Below are 22,614 nucleotides of genomic sequence, written 5' to 3'. Positions count from 1 at the left end.
AATAATGAGTGCATGACGCCCCTGCTACCAAGTACTGTGTATTAGGCAAATATGACCCTAGAAATTCTTGGTGTTTCAGGCAACAAGTAATAGATGATGTCTCTGTTTTTCCAACAGTGAAATGTTTGGAGTTCTTTGAGTTTCAGATTCTTCTTTTTCTAGTGGTTTTTGTATAACTTCGTAATTAAATGGGTTTGTCTTGTAATTGCAGTTCAGCTCAGCACACCCATAAGGAACACACCTTCAAGCCTTACATTACCTGTGATGTTTTGTGACTGTTGTGAGAACTGTAAAGTGAATAGTTTTGAAATTAAATAATGTCAAAGGGAAAAGCAAAACTTGATGTGTGACTCCTTTTGATAACGTGATACATTTTATTAGAGTAAAATACCAAAACAAAATGTATTTTTTTCAAATTCACAGAACATGCTAACGAATGATTGCACTTAGAACATATAACAATATACCATATATACTGTAGACAGCTTATGAAATATATACACCCTGGTCACCAATTTGGCCTAACATGATATGAGTTTTATTTAATTGATTTGATTTGACTCAGACCTAAACTTAGCAGAATGGTGCCAGGTAATATTTGGCAGGATACTCAAGCAGTTTTACTTTAGTTTCTGTTGATGCAGTTTATGCTTTTTGTTCAGAGACAGAAAAGAATAATTCAAATGGAGAGTTCCATTCTTCTGTATGACAAAACATTACAATCTAGGAATAGGTATTACATATTGGAGATTCCATAAATTCAGAATAAAAAAAAACCCAATAAATAATAATGTAAGTAAAATTTGACTTCAAATACTGTTTGAATTACTGCTTGTTTTTAGTGCACTGAGAATTTTTTTCTCTCCAACTCTTACATTTAAAAGTGCATTGATGATAACGGTCTTGTTTAGATTTAGAGTTTGTTCAAATTGAATAAATTATGAAATTGAAACTTTTCTCCTTTTTTGGCAGGACCAAGTATTAAAAAAAATGGCAAATAGGTGGAGCTCAGAGGTTGAATGTTAGAGATCAGTGGTGTCTATGGAATGGTTTGCAAAAGTGAGACTGGGGCTATCTGCACCTCTCCTCTTTTCTCGCTGGGCCAGTGCAGCACCCAGAGGCTCAATGTACGGAGATTCACTCCTTTCATCCTCCTCCTCTTCCTCCTGAATTACCTACCGCACAACAGAAAAAGTAAGTACTCAAAACATACTCAGCTAAAGAACTTATAAAGATTTAAGAAGCACTTGTGTCCCAGCATTTATAGAAAAATGTGTCTCTTCGCACTAAAAGTGGCACTGGAAATATGCTTGAAATCCGAGAAATTCAAAAGTCTGCCATCACATTGAAAAACTGTGATTCAAAAACACTTGGGAACTTTTAGGGTTCTGAATTAGTTTTTAAGTCAAATGGAATAAGAAATATTTCAGCTCTGTCACTAATCAAATAAGCAAATCAGTGACAATGTGAACGCCTTCGTGAATGCCTCAAATCATGCTGGAGAACATGATTATCAGGTTTTACACAAACCTATGGAGGTCATGCAGCCCGAGTGCTGCTGTTATTAAAGCAAAAAGATGACAACATAATTCTTCAATTTCATGTTATTTATTTATTTTTTCAATTAATTGTTTCACAAATTATGTTGACTTTTAGTAGTGGTCTCAGACTTTTGCTCCCCACTGTATATTATCTTTATTTTAATAATACATTTACCATCATTGGCATAGTGTCTTTCTCTGCCATGGTCATATCGATGTTGTAGTCCAAGGAATTAAGGCTAAAACAGAACAGACACACAACATACACACATAATCAGAATCTCACAAAGCACCTCTTCTGTATGAAGACACAAAGGACATTATGGGGGAAAAAGTTACCAGTAAAGACATTTTGGACCAGTAACGTAGCTTGAAATAAAATCAAACACATGCTTCAATTAGCATGTAGTATAGCTTAGTGTGATTCTGAGAAACATGGGATCGCCAACATTAAACTAAAACTACTGCTTGTGAAATTCATAATCTACCATTACCCACAGATTAGCGCAAACAGATGTTATCTGTCATGGAGAACCACAGTATTGGTCCTGGACAAATGGCATACTGTATCTTAAATGGATTTTGTAGATGCTATTTAAGTTCATTGGCAGAATGTGGGCTCCCATGACAAGATAAACGTGCTTGCAAATACTTCCATTGTAGGTCAGTGGTTTCCATCTCTTACAGTGAAGTCAGTTTTTGAATGTGCAATCTGATATCGTCTATTTTTTTAGATCATTTCAGAGCAGGGAATATCACATTTCACCTCTCACTGTCTAATGTAATTACATGAAATCACAAACTGCCTGAGACACCAGACAATTGCGATACATTATGTAACTGATAGGGCTGTTGATTTAGTGTTTTGATAATTTAGTATGATTAATAATAATAAAAAAAGTAATAAGTAAAGTGTCACATGCCCCTTGATCTATACACTACAAATCAAATGTTTGGGGCCCCCTTTTTTTTGTGAAAGAAATTAATATTTTTATTCAGCAAGAATAAATTAAATTGTGACAGTATAATAATTTTTTTTAAACGAATTAAAAAGTGGCAGTAAAAACATTATAATGCTACAAAAGATTTTTGTTTAAAATAAAAGCTGTTCTTTTCAACTTTCTATTTCTTTCTATCAAAAAAATCTTAAAGTGTCCATCACAGTGTCCATAAAAATATTAATCAGCACAAATGTTTTCAACACTAATGATAAGAAATGTTTCTTGAGCACCAAATCATCATGTAGGAATGATATCTGAAGGATCATGTGACTGAATTTTCAGCAGCCATTAGTCTTCCGTTTTGCTGTCACATCAATGAATTACATTTTAAAATAGACAAAATAGAACAGTTATTTTAAATTGTAATAACATTTCACAATATTACCGTTTTTACAAATAAGCATAAAACACTTCTTTCAAACTCTTGAATAAATGGGTTCCAAATGGTAGAGTATGCATTTTAATAAATTAACAGCCCTAGTAATTAAATAAATGAGGTAATTTAGCACAATTTGAAAATAGAATGACAGTGACGATATAAAATTAGGCATGTTTGTTGGTGAGTCTATAAAATTTTCTTTTTCCCGTAGTGTTTATAGTCTGTAGAGCACTGTTATGGTACCTCTCTCTGTCTGCGCTGGAGCCATCTTCGTCAAAGCCTAGGTCTGTGGCCGTGTCAATATTCATATTCAGCACTGGGTTTGCTCTGTGGAATACATATCAGACAATTTCACACAACAGCCTGCTGCTGAATCCCTGTTCAAAATTATATAATGGGCCATCATTTAAGGCAACCCGTGATGTCTGTCTTACCCTTCTTTGGTGTATTTGTTGGTTCCAGGAACAACAGGGCCGGTCTTCTTATTCTCTATGACCACTGTGGCAGCTGAATTCATGGCTTTGGCTGCCTTCAGTTTCCTCTTGTAGCTAAAGGGTAGAAAGAGACCCAGCAGCGTTAAGTTGAAAATCCGAAACGGTAGCAGACAGAATGAAGTAACGTGTGCATATGTGTGTGGGTGCACATCAAGAAGAGCTATTTTAAATCTGTTGAATCTGGTTAGCAGATTTGTAATGTGTGTGACCCAGACTGAGGTTAGAGGGTCTTCCATAATGCCATTGTACTGGCTCCATGCCTGATGTTGGGAACAGGTCTGACAGGCGGGTTCATGCAAGTTCACTGTAAAGTATATACACCCCCTACATGACCTGCAGTGCCTTCCCATCCAACTTGGGCATGGTTGCTAATTTTAGCCCTATAAATATTACAAATTATTTAAAAGTAGAAATATAAATGAATGGTATAATACAGAGACTGATAAGCTGTACCAAGAGCATCATTCAAACCAAACAGTAAGTGTTTCTTTAACATCATTGAAACTTGAATGGCTAATTCAGCAGATCTTACTTTCTTCTGATGCACACGAGTGAGGTGGTTGTTACAACAAGAACGATCACCAGTGCAGCCATCAAACCAATCATGATGAATACCTCTGTCTTAACATCTGTAGACTCGGTAACAGTTGTCGACTGTTAAGGAAATTAAAAAGAAATGTAAAAAAAAATGTAAAGCTTAACATGTTGATAACCTTCATGATTAACTTTTGGAGTATTGGGAGGGGGATTGTTTTTTGTTGTTGTTGTTGTTACTTACAATGCCAGTAAATCCAAGCTGAGTTAGTTGGTATCCATGTTCCTTGTAGACCTCCTCTGAATTCAGGATTGCGGTCACTGCATCATAGTCAAGAGCTGTGCCGTTTGGGAACACAAAATAAGCCTCCAAAATGGTCATCTCTTCAGCTCTGCAAAGGACATAATAAATTCTGCTGTCATTGTTTTATAATTTTTTTATTATTTATATGCTATTATAGCATTTATTTATATATTAAATTAGCATTTTTATATTTTCAGTTTTTATTTTACTTTTAGTAATTGTTTTTGTCATTTTTATTAGTTTCTTTTTAAATTTCCAATTAGCTTTAATTTATTTGTTTTATTTCAGTTTTAGTTATAGTATGTTTAATAGTTAATCTTAAACTTATTTTATTTAAGTTAGTTGCCAAGGCAACGTTACTCATTTTAATTTTTAAAGTCATTTTTAAGTGTTTCCATCTAATATTTATATATTTATTCCTAATCCAGTTGTCAAATAAACCTTTGTATATTAGATAAACCTGTCACGGCTGTGTCGAGGAAGGCACACGAGAACAAAGATACAAACAATAAGAAGTTTAATAACAACCAGGTAGAGGATTATCCACAGATATGAGGGGTAGACACACACACACACACCAACACAAACATATATGTTGACATAAAATACCAAACGAAGACTAGAACTAAGGAGTGAGTTTAAATAAGGCAGGCAGCTGATGACACACAGGTGATGGGAATTAACTAATGAACACTAATGAATCAATGAACTAAACTAGGACAGGAACAGAACCAAATAAGGGCACAGATGAATTAAACAGACCAGAAGACTAAACAACAAAAACAGTTCATAACTGTTACAAAACCATTGTATATTACAAATATTGTTGACTCCTTGAGAAGCTTTTGTTCCACTTTTTGAAGTCGCTTTGGATAAAAGTATCTGGTATATACATAAATGTAATGTAAATGTAAACGCATTTTAATTAACATATATTTTTTATATATAGTTTTAGTTAACTATAACAACACTGAACATTCTTTAAAATGTCTTCTTTTATATTCCACAGAAGAAATAAAGTTATACAGGTTTGGGGGAGTATTTGAACATATTTGGGTCCCTTGAGCAGTAATATAAATATTCTGTTTGTAAATACAGTATAAAAAAATGATATGATCAGTAAGTCATGGCAACTTACGTTTTTACAGTAACTCATCAAAATACATTGAGCAATTTCAACTTCTTTGAGATTCAACTCGATTTTTTAAGTAAGTTGAAGTTACGACTATGATGATTATACTTCAAAATTTAAGCCAGCAACTGAACTTGAAATGGGTGTAATTTTATTTTTACAGTGTAGATACAATTGTGCTGGTCTCTTGCCAAAATTAAATCCATAATTCTCTGTAATTATGCCAAATAAAGGAAACGTTTGCTTAATAACAGTAGCACTGACAAGACAGGAAATCTACATGGAATTTTGAATCTCTTTGGGAGAGAAAATACAAACCGACTTGGATTTAGTCTATGATGTACCCGCCACCTGCTGGATTATACATATTATAACAGGAATGAAATAAAAAGATATTCCAGACTTAACATGAGTTTGGTGAGATTCAATTTAGTTTACTGTATATGTATACATGGGGATGTGGGTGATTGAATCTTACCGCTGAATAACCGTCTCACTAAACACATTGAAGAATTCCACCGTTGCTTTTGTAGCACTTATCAGAATCCTGTAAAAATATCAAACACATTTATTCCCTTTGACCTGAATTTGAAAAAAAGCATCAAATAAATAATAATCATGAATCACATTCCAAGTGTCCTTTAAAATAACCTTAAAGTGCATCTCTTACGCTCTGATCTGAGGCAAATTCTCATTGACTTCAGACACAGATGCACTAAATCTGAGACTGACTCTGTAGGAGCTGTCAACTGTGAGAAGCTGCAAAACAATGCAATTAGAAAATGACTAAAATAAACAAGACTGAATGAATTAATAATAAATCGAAGGGGTGAAAATACCCTACCTCAACCACAGAGGTGGAACTGAGACCATCAAGATTAGACACCTTCACCTGAACCATGAACTTCCCTCTTTTATTATTTTCCATTGCCTTCTGGGACCTGGACATTATGAAGAGACATTTGCTTGTTTAGTTCCTTTGGGGTGTAACCAGCCACAACAACATTTTGACTGATGCACATTAAATAGTTTCTATTTTCAGATTCTGTTTTATCTTATTCACACAGCATTTAAGCCTTCAGCATGGACAGACAAATTATTTAATGTTGGAAACTTGCCGCATCGCACCACATTATGCCTATTTGTGATTTACAAACAGGTTCGAAACTTTAATTTATCACCGTATATGTGCAGTGAACCTTCCGTCAGCATCTTCCTGATCGGCAGAGTCGGCGTAGAGAAACAAACTCTCTGTGGAATTCCCTTCACTGCTAACAAAGTCCACCTTGGTAACTTCAAATTTGGTTTTCCTGTTCTCTCCTGTGTCTCTGTCTATGGCCTTAAAGGTGTAAAAGGAAACAAACCCGGGGAAATACTTTATGGAGACTCAAAGACATTATATTGTAACATAAAAAAATAACATAACAGTGGATAAGTGTTTATTACAGCACAAAAAGTAGCATATAAAGAGACCTCAAATTGTCAATAAGTGAAATATCACACTTACATAAACTCTGCCAACAGATGTGCCCACCTCAACTTTCTCAATGACTACAACTAGAGAAACAGAAATGTTAAAAAATTTTCATAAATAATATACATTTGCTTATATGTCAATCATTTATTTATTTTTGAATATAATTTTTGTGTACCATAGAAGTCCTGCAAGACAACAAACTCTGGGGCGTTGTCATTGATATCCACAATATTAATAGTGACAACTCCTACAAGCAAGTGAACAATATTTTATGAATATTTAATGCACTCAATAAAGACCAAAATGATTAATGGTACTGGTTAATATGAGCGAGGAAATTGGAAAATACATAAAATCTTTTTTTAACTTAAAGGATTTGTGCACCTAAAAATAACAATTTATCCACATATTGTACAAGTCCTGTATTTTTCTTAATTTTTTAAATGTTCAAGTTTGAAATCACTTATAGCTAATGAATGTCACATAAACGGTCGTGTTTGACAATATGCGACCAGAAATTAAATCTAAAATTGTAAAAAAAAAAAATTGCAATTGGAAAGGACCATCCTATTTTTTATTCATTTGTATTTTTTTTATGAAAAACACCTGTTTTGCTCTATTCACGAAAACAAAATTATATGAATTGGAACATTTTTAGGGTGAGCTATTCCTTTAACAACAGAACATACTATGAAAAAAAGGCTAGCGCAGGAAAGAAAGCACTTTTTAATGGACAATATGATGCAACAGAACGTACCTTCAGTACTGTCTCTCCTCTTCTCAGTTAAAACATCCACCACCTTGGCATTCATGAACACTTTATCACATTTCTCATAGTCAATATCATAGACAGTATTAGTTATCACATCACCGTTACTCTCAACTTTGAACCACTCTTCGGGACATGGACCTCTGACGCCATTGCACTGGCATTCAGTAGAATCAAGCTCATATTCTAGAAGGTGTTCAGTGTCCACATCTTTGCCTTTGATTGAGCCCAGAGGCATTGACAAGGTGCTGTTCTCTTTTACGCTCAGGGTCATGTCGGATGGGAATTCAGGTGGAGTGTCATTCACATCAACCACAATTACTTTCACTGTTGTCTCAACCTTTTGCTGACCCAAGTCCGAGGCCTCCACTGTTAGATCGTACGTCTTGCGGTCACTTTCGTAGTCCAGCTCAACAGCGGGATCCACCGTGATGTTGCCCCTGTAACCTTCACTGATGTTCTCACTAAATAATATGAAACTTCCAAAACTACCATCAGTAATACTGAAGAAGATACGATTATTGAAGTCTGATTGGTCGCCATCGTGAGCCCGCACAGAGCCAACCCATATGCCTATAGAGGGGAGACAAAAAGTTGTCCGTTTTTACAAAATGTTCATATAAGTTATTTCTTGAAAATAATTATGCAGTTCTGGAAATGTACTAAAAAATTACTTAAAATCGTAATGAATTTGTTCAGAAAAAGCACAAGTTACCTCCTTCACTTTCCTTTACTTTAAATTTGTAGGGAGCAGGATCAAGGTACTGTGGAGAATTGTCATTTTCATCCTAGGAAAAATAGAAAGAAAAAAGTAAGTTAATTAATGAATTATACTTCAATATATTTCTAAATCTATTTTTAATAAATGCATATAAATATATGCACATTGTTTATTGTGAAGACAATAAATGATCAATAAATCAATAAATGCTAACTATATAAATGCTGCACTCTCACCCCAATGTTGATGGTCACTTTGGCTGTGGAGAACAGGGATGGTGTGCCCATATCTGAAGCGATCACCATCAACTCAATCACACCATCTAGGGCAGGGTCCATAGCCTCACGGTCCAATCGACCATTGTTTTCCAGCACACCAGAGTCTTGGTCTATGGTAAAGTTACTACTGAACGGGCTGTTGTCAATGCGATACTGGATTATGCTGTTTGGGTTTTTTGGGTCGTCTCCATCTGTAGCCTTTCAAAATAAAAAAAAAAAACAGGTTTTCCTTTAGAGACATAGAGACTTCCATTACATTTATTCACTTGACAGACACTTTTATCCATAGCAACTCACAGTAATTTCAAGGTATACAGTTTTTTCTGTGTTCCCTGACAGTCAAGTCCATGACTTTGCTAGCGCCATGCAACTATCTACTAGTTACGTGAGTAAAATTGGCATACAAAACATTCACACAATCTATCTTCATCATTTTAGATGTCTATGCTGATTTCTCAATCACCATTACATCCATAAAGTTACCTGGATTTTAAGCTCTAATTTTTGGTTCTCTATAAGCAAGTGAAGTGACAAAAAGAGTCAAACGTCCAGTGCTGCTATACTGTAAACTATTTTCTTGCAATACTGCTTGACCAGTCAAATTAAGCAGCTGAAACGAACTTTCTTGTATAAAGGTAATTGTTGTTTTATGGCTGGCTACTATCATAAATGCCACCCAGTTTAAAATAATGTAAAAATAATAGAAAAATATTAAAATAATATTAAAATAATAAAATCTTTCCTGGTTTCTAGTCTGGTGTTATTAACTCAGGTAAGTGCAGTAAAGACCACTCTCCCCTGTGTTTGTGACTGGCATGTTCTTCAGTATCTGTAATCACTCTAAAAGTAGGCAAGGTCCTTTTCTCTAAGCTAGTATACAGTAATTCTGGCACTGGCCAAACTACTGGGCCTCGGCTATCTTATGCGGTAAATCTCCAGAGACACCCTCATATACAAACCTGAACAGACATTACTTTCTTCTTCTCATAATCAACAGCAGATGAATCTTTTATTATCACTTGCACAGAACTTTCTCCCACCCCAGTGCTGGGACTGACAGCGAACACATCCTTATCAGGTCCCTGAAGACGGAGATTAAACCTGCTGTTTAGCCCCTGGATCATAGATAAAATAATCGTCAATATACGAAAAACATAAATAATCATCATAAAAAAATCTCCTCAGAAGAAACCATGCAAATGTTGTAATTACAGACCTGGTCTGGATCTTTGACTCTTATATTCAGTTCATTTACTGACAGTCCTGCAGATGAATTCTCATCAACTTTGCCTATGAAGCTGTTTTTCTGTGTGCAGGTTTCAATTTCACCTTCACACTCATAAAATTCAGGGCCATTGTCATTCACATCTCCAATAGAAATCTGTAGTTCTCCTATTGTGCTTGCAATAACTCCATCCACATTAACATGTGTTTCACTTCCCTGAAGTACAGGAAGAAAAAATCAGCAAAAATAAAAAAAACTAATAAAAATCATAAAAAATCATAGATTATGATAGGTACTACAAAGGTTAAAAGTATACAGTGACATTAGTTTGCCGCCAAATATTGCTGCCATTAAATTGTAATCAACCTGATATCATAATAACAGGATAGAATTAAATTCAGAAATCAGTAACTCACCTTTATTTGTAACATTACCACAGCATTTTTATCCAGTAATTCTTCACGGTCAAATACAGTTTTGATAGATATTTCACCAGTCTCATCATTGATTTGGAACAGGTCTGGTGCATCAGCACCTGTGCAACAGGACAAAAAGTCATTATGGCCTAGAAGCTGTTCTACATAAGGTGGTCTCTTCTCATGGTGGCTGCCACATTAAGATCACATTACCAGCAGAATACTACTTACTACAGGTGCATCTCAATAAATTGGTTTTATGAAGTATTCTAATTTGTTGAGATCGTAAATTGGTGGGTTTTTGTTAAATGTGAGCCAAAATCATCACAATTAAAAGAACCAAAGACATAAACTACTTCAGTCTGTGTGCACTGAATTTATTTAATACACGAGTTTCACAATTTGAGTTGAATTACTGAAATAAATGAACTTTTCCATGACATTCTAATTTATTGAGATGCACCTGTATATCTTAATAATTGGTGACAGAGAATAGAGTATGACATTTGAGAGACTGTTTACAATTGAAAAAAAATTAAAATACAAATTATTTTTTTATTATTAAGTCCAAGTGCATTTTTTAAATAAAATTTCCAATTTACTGACTTTCAATACTGTAGTGGATCTGGTCATTGATCCCAGTGTCTGGATCTCTGGCTCTCACAGTAAAGATTGTTGCACCCTGAGAATTTACAGAGCGAGATTCAAAAGTGAGAGATCATTACGTGTGTGTGTGTGTGTGTGTGTATGTGTGTGTGTGTGTGTGTGTATGTGGATCAAGATTTACATTAGACAACAAGCTGTGCCCAAACAGTACCACAATAGAAAAATTGTTGAGTTTACATTAAATGTCCTTAAAAAGAAATACTGAAAAAGAAAGAAAGAAAGAAAGAAAGAAATGCCACTCACCACAGGTGAATTCTCATCAACAGCAGCAAGGTCAGGTAAATTCAGAAATTGTGGGTCGAGATTTGGCATATCCTTAACTGTAATGAATGCAATTACTGAAGAAGATTGAACCACGTTTTCTTGATCATTCAGTGGCCCACCACCATCCTGATGAAACCAATGAACAGTTAGAAAATTACAGAGTAAACAGCTTGGATAAAATTTGTAGATTTTGGGATTTCTTTTTGCTTGTTTTGTAAAAATAATGAAATATTGCAATGTTTTTATGCATCTTTTTTTAAGTGTGCATCCCATACACATATATTTTCCCTCATTCAAAGAAAACCCCATCACTTATCTGAATATAATTACTTCATAAATAAATACTTACAGATGCAATGATTCGTATCTGATAGAAAGGACTTTTGTCAGTGAAGCTCAAAGGTCCCTGCAGGACAACAATTCCAGTTGTCGGAGAGATTGAAAACAGGCTAGCCCCATCATTTGGTGTCACCTAAGACAAACTTACTGTGTTATGAATACAACTAAAGTGAGATGCTGGGGTGAAAATGCAATTTATGACTTGAAGGGAACATACATCATCAATTTTGTAGGACACAATAGAAGCTGTGCCAAAATCATAATCTATGGCATTTGCTCTGAACAGTGTACTGCCCACAGGTTCATTCTGCCGGAGGGAATAAAAAAAACATATAAATTTGAACAAACAGCTCAAACTATCCTGAAAAAAATTAACAAATGCACATTGTCACTTCTTGAAGCTCTCTCTGTGCTAAACACCTCAGACTGAGAGTAAAGTTAAATTGGAGCAGATTACAGAATTAACCCAGCTGATTCACACAGGATCAACACCATCACAGCTTGTGGATCTTAGCACCTCTTAAATGATTAGTTCACCCAAAAATAAACATTCTGCCATCATTTACTCATACTCATGTCATCCCAAACCTGTTTGCTTGACTTTCTTCCGTAAGATGTAGACTTTTGTACAACAATGTACTTGTTACTTTTTTCAATGCAATTACAAACTTTCAAGCTTCAAATGGGACACAATAGCACCGTAAAAAGAATGACTTGTGCGTAATAGTCCAAGTCTATCTTCGGCCATGCCATACAATAGCTTTATGTGGGGGAAAAACTCAATTCAAGTTGTACATTTATAATATTCCCCTAAAGTGTTCAACACACTGACTCAATGATCCTGTTACTGAGATCATTCGTGAAAAGGATCATTAAAAAGATCCGACCAAAAACTGGAGAGCTATATTTACATCCATAATACATACAAAGGATAAAAGGCTCACTCACCTCTGGAACCTCTTCATTGTAGGGCAGATTTTGAAATACTGGTGCATTATCATTAGCATCTAAAACAGCAACATAAACTGATTTTGTCACCTAAAAGGGCAGAAAGACATGTTGGGACTCAGGAAATTTAATTTTCTGAGCATTGTGATACTTCCAGTAGGTCCAACTTACATCTGCATAAACACCATCATTCACCACAACCTCTATGAGTAAGAGGTCTTTTGTCTGAAAAAAAAGAAAACATAAACATACACAAAGTTAACCGGTTGTCTTTTATGAAGAGTAATTTTAATAAAAATTGCAATTCCCAACTTTTGTCCCTTCACCTCAATTCAGGAATAGAGAGCAGACTCTAACTCCTAACAAATACCTCTCTGTCCAGCATACTCTTGATTCTGACTTCACCAGTCTCTTTGTCAACATCAAAATGACTAGAGTCTGTTCCAGCGATACCATATGTTAGAGGGTCACCATCTGGATCAAATGCTTCGATCTGAAAAGCAAGTACACCTGCCGGGGAAATACATAATTAGGAAAATGTTACATGCATACAAAAATGCAAAATGGGATTGAGCATATAGTAGAGACTAAAATGTACAGACCTACTGGACGATCTTCTCTCACATTTACCACAGCCATGTTAATCACAGGGATAGAATTACAGTATGCTGCAGAAAACACAAACATGAACCAGCATATGAATCATAATACAGCAATTCTAAGAAAAAAAAATCTTATTTAAAAGAACTACATTTGTGAATTCTCCTCTGTAAGTGACAGTAAAACTTAATTACACTGGCTTCTGTCCACAGAGTGTATCATTATTGATTTGGACTTTGAGCTAATGCAGTGTAACAAGCCACAACTTTTTGATAGGCCTTGATAAAATGGACACTGACTAATTCCCAGATACTCACAAGAAGCTAAAAAAGCAAAAAGGAGAAGTAATGGTTTCCCCATCTTCTCTATTATTGTCTGTAAGGCTGTAATATCAAAGAAACATAACACAAAATCACCATTAAATGCAGAATATTTCCACCTCCAAAATTAGGTGATAGAACGTTATGAAACACACACACACATTTATTTATTATTTATTATATATATATATTATACACATTTATTACATATATTTATATATATATATATATATTTTTTTAATTCAGAACTTCTTACATTTTAATCCCTGGAATGGTTGAATATCATAAATTTGCACAAATTTTTCATCCAATATACCCGTAGCTAAGTAAAATCACAGCTTATATCTTTTTAATATCTCAAATATTTCTCCTAGACATCAATGAGATTAAACTGAGACTTTTGCTATAAAGTCCCCTGCTTAGATTTGTCAAGATACCATAGTCTACAATCAAAATGTACATACCCATCATTCACAAAAGAATAATCTCTAAAAAAATAAAGCTTTATAAGCTCTTGATCTGCATGCCGTCACTGAATGCAAATAGACATACGTTGAAAATGATATAAGGCTGATGAAGACTTACCGTGGCCAATCTGCTCTTAGTGCTATTCCAACAAGTGGCGTTCTTCAAATGAGCGAACAATATATAATATACAAGACCTCTGTCTAGTGCATCAGTGGCTATTGCTGTCCTTCAGTTGTCAACGTTATTCATTAACATTGTAGCAGAGAAAAGGCTGTGTGTTTAATACAGTCTTCTCACCCTGATGACAAAGCTGCTTAGTGGCACCACAGAATCAGATCCTAAAACAGTGTTCAGAGAATGGTTTAGAAGAACAACAAGTGTGGGTAGGCAAACAAATGTCACAACACATTATGTCCAGAATAATCCGTTCCATTCACACATTAATTCAGCAACTCCTGAGCAAACTCAAAAGATACAAGATTAATGGAGGCTGGAACAGAGCACAGAGAAATAGCATGGAGAGAAGAAATGTTTTCCTATGTTATTCCTATGTAATATATATAATAATTATGGTTGAAATAAAGAAAAATTTAAATATTTATTTTACCTGATTAGATGAGACCATAAAAGCTATAAGAAACCACAGGACAAAGGTATGGCGTAGCACCATTTCTAGTGAAGTGTTTAGCAGGGCGTCTACTTTCTAAGCCAACTATAGAACCATGCATCTTTAGATCCAGTTTTTATTTTCTGGCTATTTCTCGGCATCACTCTAGTGAGCTGGACATAATGTAATCTGAGAGATTCCAGGAAGCAAATGAGCTCATTAGCTATTCAATAACCTACCTACCCTCTGCTCGGCTCTACCCTCAATGAGCCCACTTCCCTTGTGGGCCTTCGTAATTAACGAGAGACAGACAAAAGATTTCTCTACCCTGGAGAGAATCCTTTCCGCTATCAAACAAAAACAATGGAGGAACTTTCTCCTGAGGCTGACAGAAGAGCTTGTGTTTGTCTCTTAATTGTTTGCCATGCTGGACATGCTGTGGAATGAGGGATCAAACTAAAGCCACTAGAGGCCTGAAGATCAACTAATACTAAAATTCATTTTTATTAGCAGCAACATATGCTCTATTTTGAATTATACAATTTATAATATATATATATATATATATATATATATATATATAGTGTTAGAATAGTACATAAAAATAGATAAATCTATCATAAATCTGTTTACTGGACCTTATATATTGTAAAATGTGACCTGTTCATGCCACATGTATTACAGTACACTAACATGCCACCCTAATATTATCTTCTTAGATTTTGGTTTATGATTTAGCACAATGAGGTGAAATGGCTGAGGCCCAATGATCATAACCGACGTGTCTTTAGTGATAGGCACGTTGTGTAATTATGCTGGGAAATGAAATAACATTTAAAGGAGTCATGCCATAACATAACATTCACTGTAATAACAATAAGACTGTGCAATAAGTTTTGGTTTGATTATTATACATATAACCACTGTCTAGTTAATCATTAATAGAGCTAATAGATTTCCATAACACCAAAGTGTTTCGCTAATAATTTATTGCTGTCAACAGTGAAGCCATCTCGCTAACCAAAGGTTATGAAAAGTATGGACAACATACTTGTTAGACCTTAGTGAACATATACATTCTAGATGGTGTTTTCATATGATTTATAAAAGAGAAAGACCCTCACTAACACACGTTAAGTAACATTGTAACATCTTTTTTTTATTAAGAAGCAATGTGAGAACTGCGTGATGGTGCATCATCTAGTGCAGGGGTGGGCAAACTTGGCCCTTCCAGGCCACTTTCCTTCAGAGGTTAGCTCCAACCCTAATCAAACACACCTGAACCAGCTAATCATTGGCTTCAAGACTACTAGAAGGCTACAGGCAGGTGAGTCATATCAGGGTTGGATCAAATTTCTGCAGGAAAGTGGCCTGGAAGGGCCAAGTTTGCCCATCACTGGTCTAGTGTCTATAGCCTAGTTCCTCTTCTAGCCAGTAAGGGGAGACAAAGCAAAGCACATTCTAATCATAGACTAGAATTTACGTAATGTGACCCTGATTAGTTTTTCCATAAGGGATGCAAGAAATCTAATTGATAATGACATATGCCTCCCTCATGATGCAAACAGCTTTAATAATAAAACAGTGCACAGGTGTAATGTCATCATCATCATTATGAAGTAAAAAATAATCAAGTCAGCTATCTATTTTTGTCATTGAGGATGCCCGACGAGGATTTAAGCTTTCATTAGTTTTTATTCAATGCGGAGAACAGGATAATAGGACAGTCTATGCAATGACCTAATCGTAGCCCTGTGATATTGTTAACCAAGATTTGACATTGGGACCTCGTGAGGACAAACTCGTCCAGTGTTTACGGTAGAGCAAGACATCTGTGGCAAGCCGTATTAACATTAATTCCTATTCATTCCATAACTAGTATCTTTTTTTCGGTATCTGTTTTACCTGGCATGGTTGAATATCATAATATCACATCCACTAATTGTTAATTCAGTGTACCTATATGAAAGTAAAATCACACATAAAATCATAAAATCTTCCAGACAGAAGAGAGATTCAATGTAGAGGAAAGAAGACTAGGCTACTAGCACTTCTTAATTAATAGTAACAGTTTGAATCGTGATCTATTTCAGTTTTACTAGTACTTAACTGAAATAGCATCTACTCCAATTGTTTAATTGTCTCATACCTCTGACAAGTCAGAATGGATACTTTATAGTTCATTACAAATTCATAGGCTACTAATTAACAACTGGAATACAAACTAGTGTCTAATAAAAAAGACTGTGCTATATTTTAACTGTTACAAGTAACTAAAGAATAAACACTAGCTCCTATTTCAGTAGGACTTAACTGCAAATTGTGTGATTTGTTTGATTGTATTTATCACTATGGAAGTGACTGCTAGCAAAGGTACAACTTATTGTAGCCAATGAATAAGTAATAGTGACTAATTCAATACGTACTTGTCAATACTGTATAATAGTGACTAATTAATAGTAATTTCTACTGAAATACTAGTATCCAATCAGTAAGTACGCCTACTAGTATTTAATAGACAGTTATTGACACTGAAAACAATACTAGTTGGATAATTGTTATTTACTAACAATTAACAATTATAAGTAGCTATGGAAGCCAGTCCCCGCCACCAGGTAAATAAAGGTAACTGCAACCTTTCTGACTTTTTTTTTCTTGCAAATCTCATTTTTTTTATCTTAGAATTTTCTCAGATATAAACTCGCAGTTCTGAGAAAATAAAATCAGATTTGCAGATTCTGATTTTTTATTTTTTTATTCTGAGTTTATTTTCTCAGATTTGCACATTTATATCTCGTAACTTTCTTTTCTTTCCGTCACATGGCGGAAACAAGTTTCCACGAAGTAGCACACTAGTATCATAAAACACACTATTTCTACGGAATAATGTTCAAACGGCTTGCCATAAATCAGCGGCCTCTAAAAGCCCCTCATAGGGGTATGTCACAAAAGCACGCAAACAGGCGGCGGATGATGCCGGGTTCACCCGAGTGCACTGATTTCTCCGAAGTCTAATGCACTCAGAGAGTGGTAGTTTTGCGCGAGATGCGAAGAGTAATGCCATATTCTGCCTTTATTCCTCCTTTATTCCTCGACCTCCAGTTTGTACCTTTTTCCCCCAATTCAGTGGTGAAATCCACGGAATGTTCCATTAACAGGAACAGCTGAGGATCATGCCGCACCGAATATGGGAGAGATGTGCAGGATTACAAGGAGAAATGTCCGCGATTGAGATGCTCACAAATTAACAATCAGGTAACGCACGCGCCTGAGTCTTCGCGTTGATGGCGTGGATTTCCGTGGGTTTTCACGGTCTTGAATGCATCGCACATAGGTATCGGCGTGTTTTTATGCGTTGTCCCCCTAAAGCTTTGAGCCCCTCCTTGTTTTGTTGCTGTAATGCTGTAATGTTTACATTGGATTGGAAGTGCATGGATGGATGGGACGCGGGTTTGCTCGTCTCGCGCTTGCCTCAGATGTGCGTGATCGTGTGCACGCACAGCGCATGTTAAGCTAGAATCTGATTTATTTGAGTTATTTTCCCGTGAGTTAAACATTAGCAAGGAAGGTTACATTGCGGTGTTTTCTCTGCAGTGAAGCCAGTCGAGAGGCCCTTTGAAAATGCTGCAAAAATGATTCCGACCTATGCGTACTCAGACGAATTAAACGCAAAGATTGTTGTAAAGAAAAACAAATGCTACACACAGCCCTCATCGTTCACACACAGTCTGCTTCATGCGTTGTATGATGCATTTCCTAGAGCAAGTAAAATCCGTATTCTTTAAGATTTCAGTTCATGAACTTGAAAAGTGCATTGAATAAAGTAGATGTTACTTTGACCGCCCCTCAAGTAAAGACGCTTGTATGTGTTTCTGTCCGCCGGCTCGCCATTTGGCGCAAGGCTTATGTAACAGACTGGGCTGTGTCACACTGTCTCTGATGGAGAGGCGGATGAGAAATGCTAGAGAACACAGTTAGATGCTCTCCAACATGATGTTCTTTCCTGCTTTTCATTTAGTCCACAATAATAATAACAACAACACAAATAATGATAATAATTATTCATAATAATAATAAATACATTATTTTACTATTATTATACCAGAATTAAAAACAATGCTTTGCAATGACACTTTATATCATACATGAATGTATATAATAAAATCACAAAAACAGCTTAAACATGAAAACTTAAGCATTTTACTCTCGTTACCCTTCAATTTTATTTTCTAGTAATCATTATCATCTTCAGAATCATTATATTGTAGGCTAAACTATGTTAAACTTTGTAGTTAGATGATGAAAAAGGTCATTTGTACATTATGTCCAACATAAATTGTAGAATATATAATAATGTAGTAATTTGCATGTTGCAGTGGTTTAGCTAATTACTCCGAACAATTCTGTAGAAACTATAAATCCTATATTTTACTCTTTCTTGATTCCATTTATAAATGCTATGAAACATGAACATATAGGAGATGGACAGTTTTTATAGAAGAAAGCAAGAGATCCATGAGTTACCTTTGTGGGTAATCAGAAGTTCAGGAAGTGGAGAAAAGGACTTCCACTTGCAATAACGGTTTGTTCGTATTTATTTGTTCTTTTGAAGCATCGCTTTGATTCTTTGACATGCTGTTTTACCTGATTTAAGATTATATTTACCTTGTGAATTGCAATGTTTTAAAGGAATTAAATAAGATGCTCTCTGACTTATACAATATGACTGTGTTGCATCACCCTTGTCTGATAACTGCAACACATCCCTTGTGACAAACAACATCCCCTTTATCTGGGACTACCAATGCAACCTCAAAATGAATGTCAGTGGCATAATAAATCATCACCGATAACACGCTCTACCTGCTATGCTTGTGTTTAATGTTTTGACTTCTGCAAAACACAAATCATCTGACTCCATCTTTTGGATTGCAGAACACTTTTGGGAGCTGAAACGAACCCTTATAGTGTTTTCACACATTGTTTTTTTTTGCGATCTAGCGATTTGCATGGATTTTGACATACATTTGAATGCTCCAAAAGAAGAAAGTAAAACAAAACAAACAAACAAAAAAAAAAACCTATTACCTATTTGTTTGTTTCCTTTGAAAGCAGGCCTTTTCACGTTAAGTTCATGGTCATTTTTTAAGGAGTAATTCACCAGAAAGTTGTGTTGTTCACTCACTGTATGCTGTTAATTTTTAGTTGTCTATTTTGAGAAATTTTAAAGAATGCAAATGTTTCTATTTTCCATGCAATAGATGTTTATAGTGACCACAGCTGACAAAAAGCTAAAAAAATCACCTTACAAGTCATTTTCACTAAGAATTTGTCATTTGACATGCTTTGCTTGTGATACAGGCTAGAACAAAAGGATCTGTGAGCAAAAATAAATAAAACATTTTTTATTCTCCATGCAACACATGATGATCACTGGCTGTCAAAGTCAGTTGCAGTTTTTTTAAAAATAGATTTTTTTAACAAAAAAATAATAATAATTGTATGTGAGGTTGGGATTTGAACCAGGTTCCCCCTGCATGTTAAACAAAAAGTGTACCACAACTTACTACTTTGCCTCATGTTTTGAAAGCCTGTGAATGTCACTAATGCTATATGATGTACAGTATAACTTATTTGAGAGTACTATATTTGAATTTAAACATGGTGTATGTAAAGGTTTTTAGTAAATAATACATTTTTTAAGCATGTTCCTCACTCAAAGCTGTCAGAAGTCATGAGAACTACTTTTATGGTGTTCTTTGTGGAGCTTGGCAGACATGGTTGCTATGTACAGTCAGTGTATGGGGGAAAAGCAGTGAATTTCAGTACTTTAATATGTATAAATATAAATGTATAAAGTATAAAAATATAAATTTAAATGTATAAAAATATAAAATAATTTTTAATGGATATTTCATTTTTACTTGGGCTACAATCGGGTGTTTATATTTGCTTTTCAGGCCTTGATTATAAAAAAATATTATTTTAATATTATTTTAAATGTATAAAAACTATAAAATCTTTTGACATTTTTATTGTTACTTAGGCTACAATTGGTCTTTTTTTGTTTGTGTTTCAGGCCTTTAATACATATAAAAATAAATACATTTAGTTACAAATACAAATAGTTTAAAAAAAATCAATAAAAAAAAATATATACATTTAAAATTTGTAGTTGTTACTTGGGCTTCAATTGGGCAAATTGCATTTCAGGCCTTTTAATAAATATAAAAATAAATACATTTAGAAAAAGTATGAAAAACAAATCCTTAAGAGAACTATGGGACTGGACCCTAAACCAAAATGCAGAACTTGAAAGTTGAACATTCATGAGCCAGATTAAGGCATAAACTGGTAGTTTTGAGACCACTAGCATATAGACAATAATTGCATTTACTCAGACTTTGATGTGAAAGTGATATGTGTAGACTCAGACTGCTGTGATTATGAATATCAGAAGTAGTGGTTGTTTTTTTTTAAACACACATCCTGAACTTTTTGTGTTGTGTTGTGTTCAAGATGCATCAAGGATCAGTTCCGATATCTTACACAGTTACCACGGTGACGACCCATGGTTTTCCCATCCACACCGGGCAACCTATCCCAGCCTGCAATGCTCAGCAGCTCCCAGCATGCTCGGTAATGTTCAGTGGACAGCTCTCTCTGCTCTGCTGCCTTCCTCCTCCAGTGAGTTTGAAAAGGAAGAGCTGGAATGTCAGTGAAGTTTGTGTAGAGCACACCTAACATGTCCCATCGCTCCAGCTTTACTTTAGCCGATGTATGTGTGTCCCAGGCAGCCATTATGCCCACATGTCCTCTTAGCCAAAGATACTCTATTATGAGATATGATTTTTTAAATTGCTCAAAAGAAAACTTATTTTGTGCATTTCATGTAAATTATGTTGACAACATGGGTGGGTGGCATGCCATGACCAATCATCTTTGTATGAGTTATTTTATATCAAGGTAGCTGTACATTTTTGTAATGTTTTTACTGTAAATTCAGCACAAAGACATTTAAATAGTCATAATGCTGTTTTTTTTATTAAAAACATAAATGTAGTGAATAGTTCTTTTGCTGGAAATTCAACCAAAACAAAACATTGATTTAGTGTTAGTAGTAGTAGTTCTGTTCTTTTATATAATAAACCAATCAATGTCATTTGAGTTTCCATATTTTGATTATTTATAATTAGATGACTTTATAACTTGACAAATACAAACTAAAAGATAGGCTTGTTCTAAATAAATTAATAAATCTGCCTTTCATGCAAAATAATTTTCACATTATGTCCTGCTTTAGTTAAAAACAAGACTCAAAACCATACATACATTATTGGATGAGCAATGTTTAAAGGTTCAGAATGCTGAAAAACACAAAAAATGTTTGCTATCCAGCACTGCACGACTTGCGGTTTGTTATTCCCAGTTTTGAGTGTAGTGCACTAGAGTAATATATGTAATGTGGTTACTGTTCAGACAGTGTAATTAGTAAAGCAATCCCCTTACAATCTAGAGAAAACAATTAGTCATGAGTAACAGATTAGTCCACAACTGATTGTACTCTTAATAAGTAATTTAAAAAACAGTGTTGAATACTGCTGTGACAAAATGAATTCTTTCTAAAATAGCACATGATTTTATTGGTATTAATAGTCATAATTGTATGCTAGAGGTATGACTTTTTTACTTGTGTGTTCAGCCTCTGCAGAGGGTGGAGAATGAAGTGGATCTGCGAGGAGACCAGCATCCGTTAGGAACATTCTCTTATCCTCCAGCCCACCATCCACCAGCAATGACCCCCTCCGTGCCCCTCCAGTACCTCCCCCAGGAGCCCCTCCATCAAGAGCTACCCTACGGAGTGGTGAGATGTCTTTACTTTTGAATGTCAGTAAGCATATAAATTACTGTATACAAGTCAAAAATTAAATACTGATTCAAATGAGCAGCCGTTGCATAAACAGGTAATGACGTTAAACAAAAAAAGAAAAGAAAATGCCCTTAATGTAGATTTTGAATAATTGTAAACCACAATAGTAAAAACAAAGTTGGTCTTTTGGTCTATTTTTTGATGTTGGCTCGACATAGCTGTAGCGAATTTTAGCTCAACGACAGGAAATATGAATAATTA

The 22,614-nt window shown here is 34.9% G+C and overlaps 3 protein-coding genes across 3 annotated transcripts in view; 1 reads left to right on the top strand and 2 right to left on the bottom strand.

Annotated features, from left to right (window-relative positions):
• Window positions 1–440: 440 nt before the first annotated feature.
• Window positions 441–9,138, bottom strand: LOC107595749 (cadherin-related family member 2-like). Its single transcript, XM_016286241.1, has 16 exons — window positions 9,114–9,138; window positions 8,589–8,828; window positions 8,347–8,419; window positions 7,620–8,204; window positions 7,038–7,109; window positions 6,893–6,942; window positions 6,567–6,724; window positions 6,230–6,326; window positions 6,056–6,144; window positions 5,864–5,932; window positions 4,194–4,341; window positions 3,948–4,069; window positions 3,356–3,469; window positions 3,165–3,248; window positions 1,717–1,780; window positions 441–1,175 (listed from the first exon to the last, which is right to left on the bottom strand). Exons 2-16 carry the CDS (start codon window positions 8,688–8,690, stop codon window positions 1,023–1,025), a joined length of 1,980 nt encoding a protein of 659 aa, XP_016141727.1. The 5' UTR covers window positions 8,691–8,828; window positions 9,114–9,138; the 3' UTR covers window positions 441–1,022.
• A 170-nt stretch (window positions 9,139–9,308) lies between these two features.
• Window positions 9,309–14,774, bottom strand: LOC107595750 (cadherin-related family member 2-like). The gene is made up of 14 exons (XM_016286242.1): window positions 14,484–14,774; window positions 13,994–14,214; window positions 13,406–13,471; window positions 13,091–13,156; window positions 12,859–12,998; window positions 12,660–12,713; window positions 12,489–12,578; window positions 11,758–11,847; window positions 11,551–11,673; window positions 11,181–11,327; window positions 10,878–10,953; window positions 10,272–10,390; window positions 9,847–10,071; window positions 9,309–9,745 (listed from the first exon to the last, which is right to left on the bottom strand). Exons 3-14 carry the CDS (start codon window positions 13,446–13,448, stop codon window positions 9,578–9,580), a joined length of 1,341 nt encoding a protein of 446 aa, XP_016141728.1. The 5' UTR covers window positions 13,449–13,471; window positions 13,994–14,214; window positions 14,484–14,774; the 3' UTR covers window positions 9,309–9,577.
• Window positions 14,775–17,074: 2,300 nt separating this feature from the next.
• The window catches only part of LOC107595783 (RING finger protein 44-like), an 18,590-nt gene continuing 13,050 nt past the window's right edge, over window positions 17,075–22,614 (top strand). Inside the window, exons 1-3 of the mRNA XM_016286308.1 lie at window positions 17,075–17,098; window positions 21,003–21,122; window positions 22,186–22,347. Coding sequence (XP_016141794.1) covers window positions 17,075–17,098; window positions 21,003–21,122; window positions 22,186–22,347 — 306 coding nt within the window. The remainder of the gene's footprint in view (window positions 17,099–21,002; window positions 21,123–22,185; window positions 22,348–22,614) is intronic.

This window comes from Sinocyclocheilus grahami, unplaced genomic scaffold (genome assembly GCF_001515645.1).
Source record: "Sinocyclocheilus grahami isolate Dianchi unplaced genomic scaffold, SAMN03320097.WGS_v1.1 scaffold208.1, whole genome shotgun sequence".
Lineage (NCBI taxonomy): Eukaryota > Metazoa > Chordata > Actinopteri > Cypriniformes > Cyprinidae > Sinocyclocheilus > Sinocyclocheilus grahami.
The sequence above is the reverse complement of the archived record's forward strand: the minus strand, read 5'-3'. Positions and strand labels throughout refer to the sequence as shown.

Bases quoted from the DNA above. Each gene is read 5' to 3' on its own strand.
- LOC107595750 (XM_016286242.1), bottom strand. From the start codon at position 13,448: ATGGGGAAACCATTACTTCTCCTTTTTGCTTTTTTAGCTTCTT. The intron at 11,674-11,757 runs GTATGTTCCCTT...AGTTTGTCTTAG, and splicing joins TGTCCTACAAAATTGATGAT to GTGACACCAAATGATGGGGC. The intron at 10,391-10,877 runs GTCAGTAAATTG...CCTGTTGCACAG, and splicing joins GATCCACTACAGTATTGAAA to GTGCTGATGCACCAGACCTG.
- LOC107595749 (XM_016286241.1), bottom strand. From the start codon at position 8,690: ATGGACCCTGCCCTAGATGGTGTGATTGAGTTGATGGTGATCGCTTCA. The intron at 6,327-6,566 runs GTGATAAATTAA...CATAATGTCCAG, and splicing joins AGGTTCACTGCACATATACG to GTCCCAGAAGGCAATGGAAA. The intron at 3,470-3,947 runs GTAAGATCTGCT...TCTACCCTTTAG, and splicing joins CTCGTGTGCATCAGAAGAAA to CTACAAGAGGAAACTGAAGG.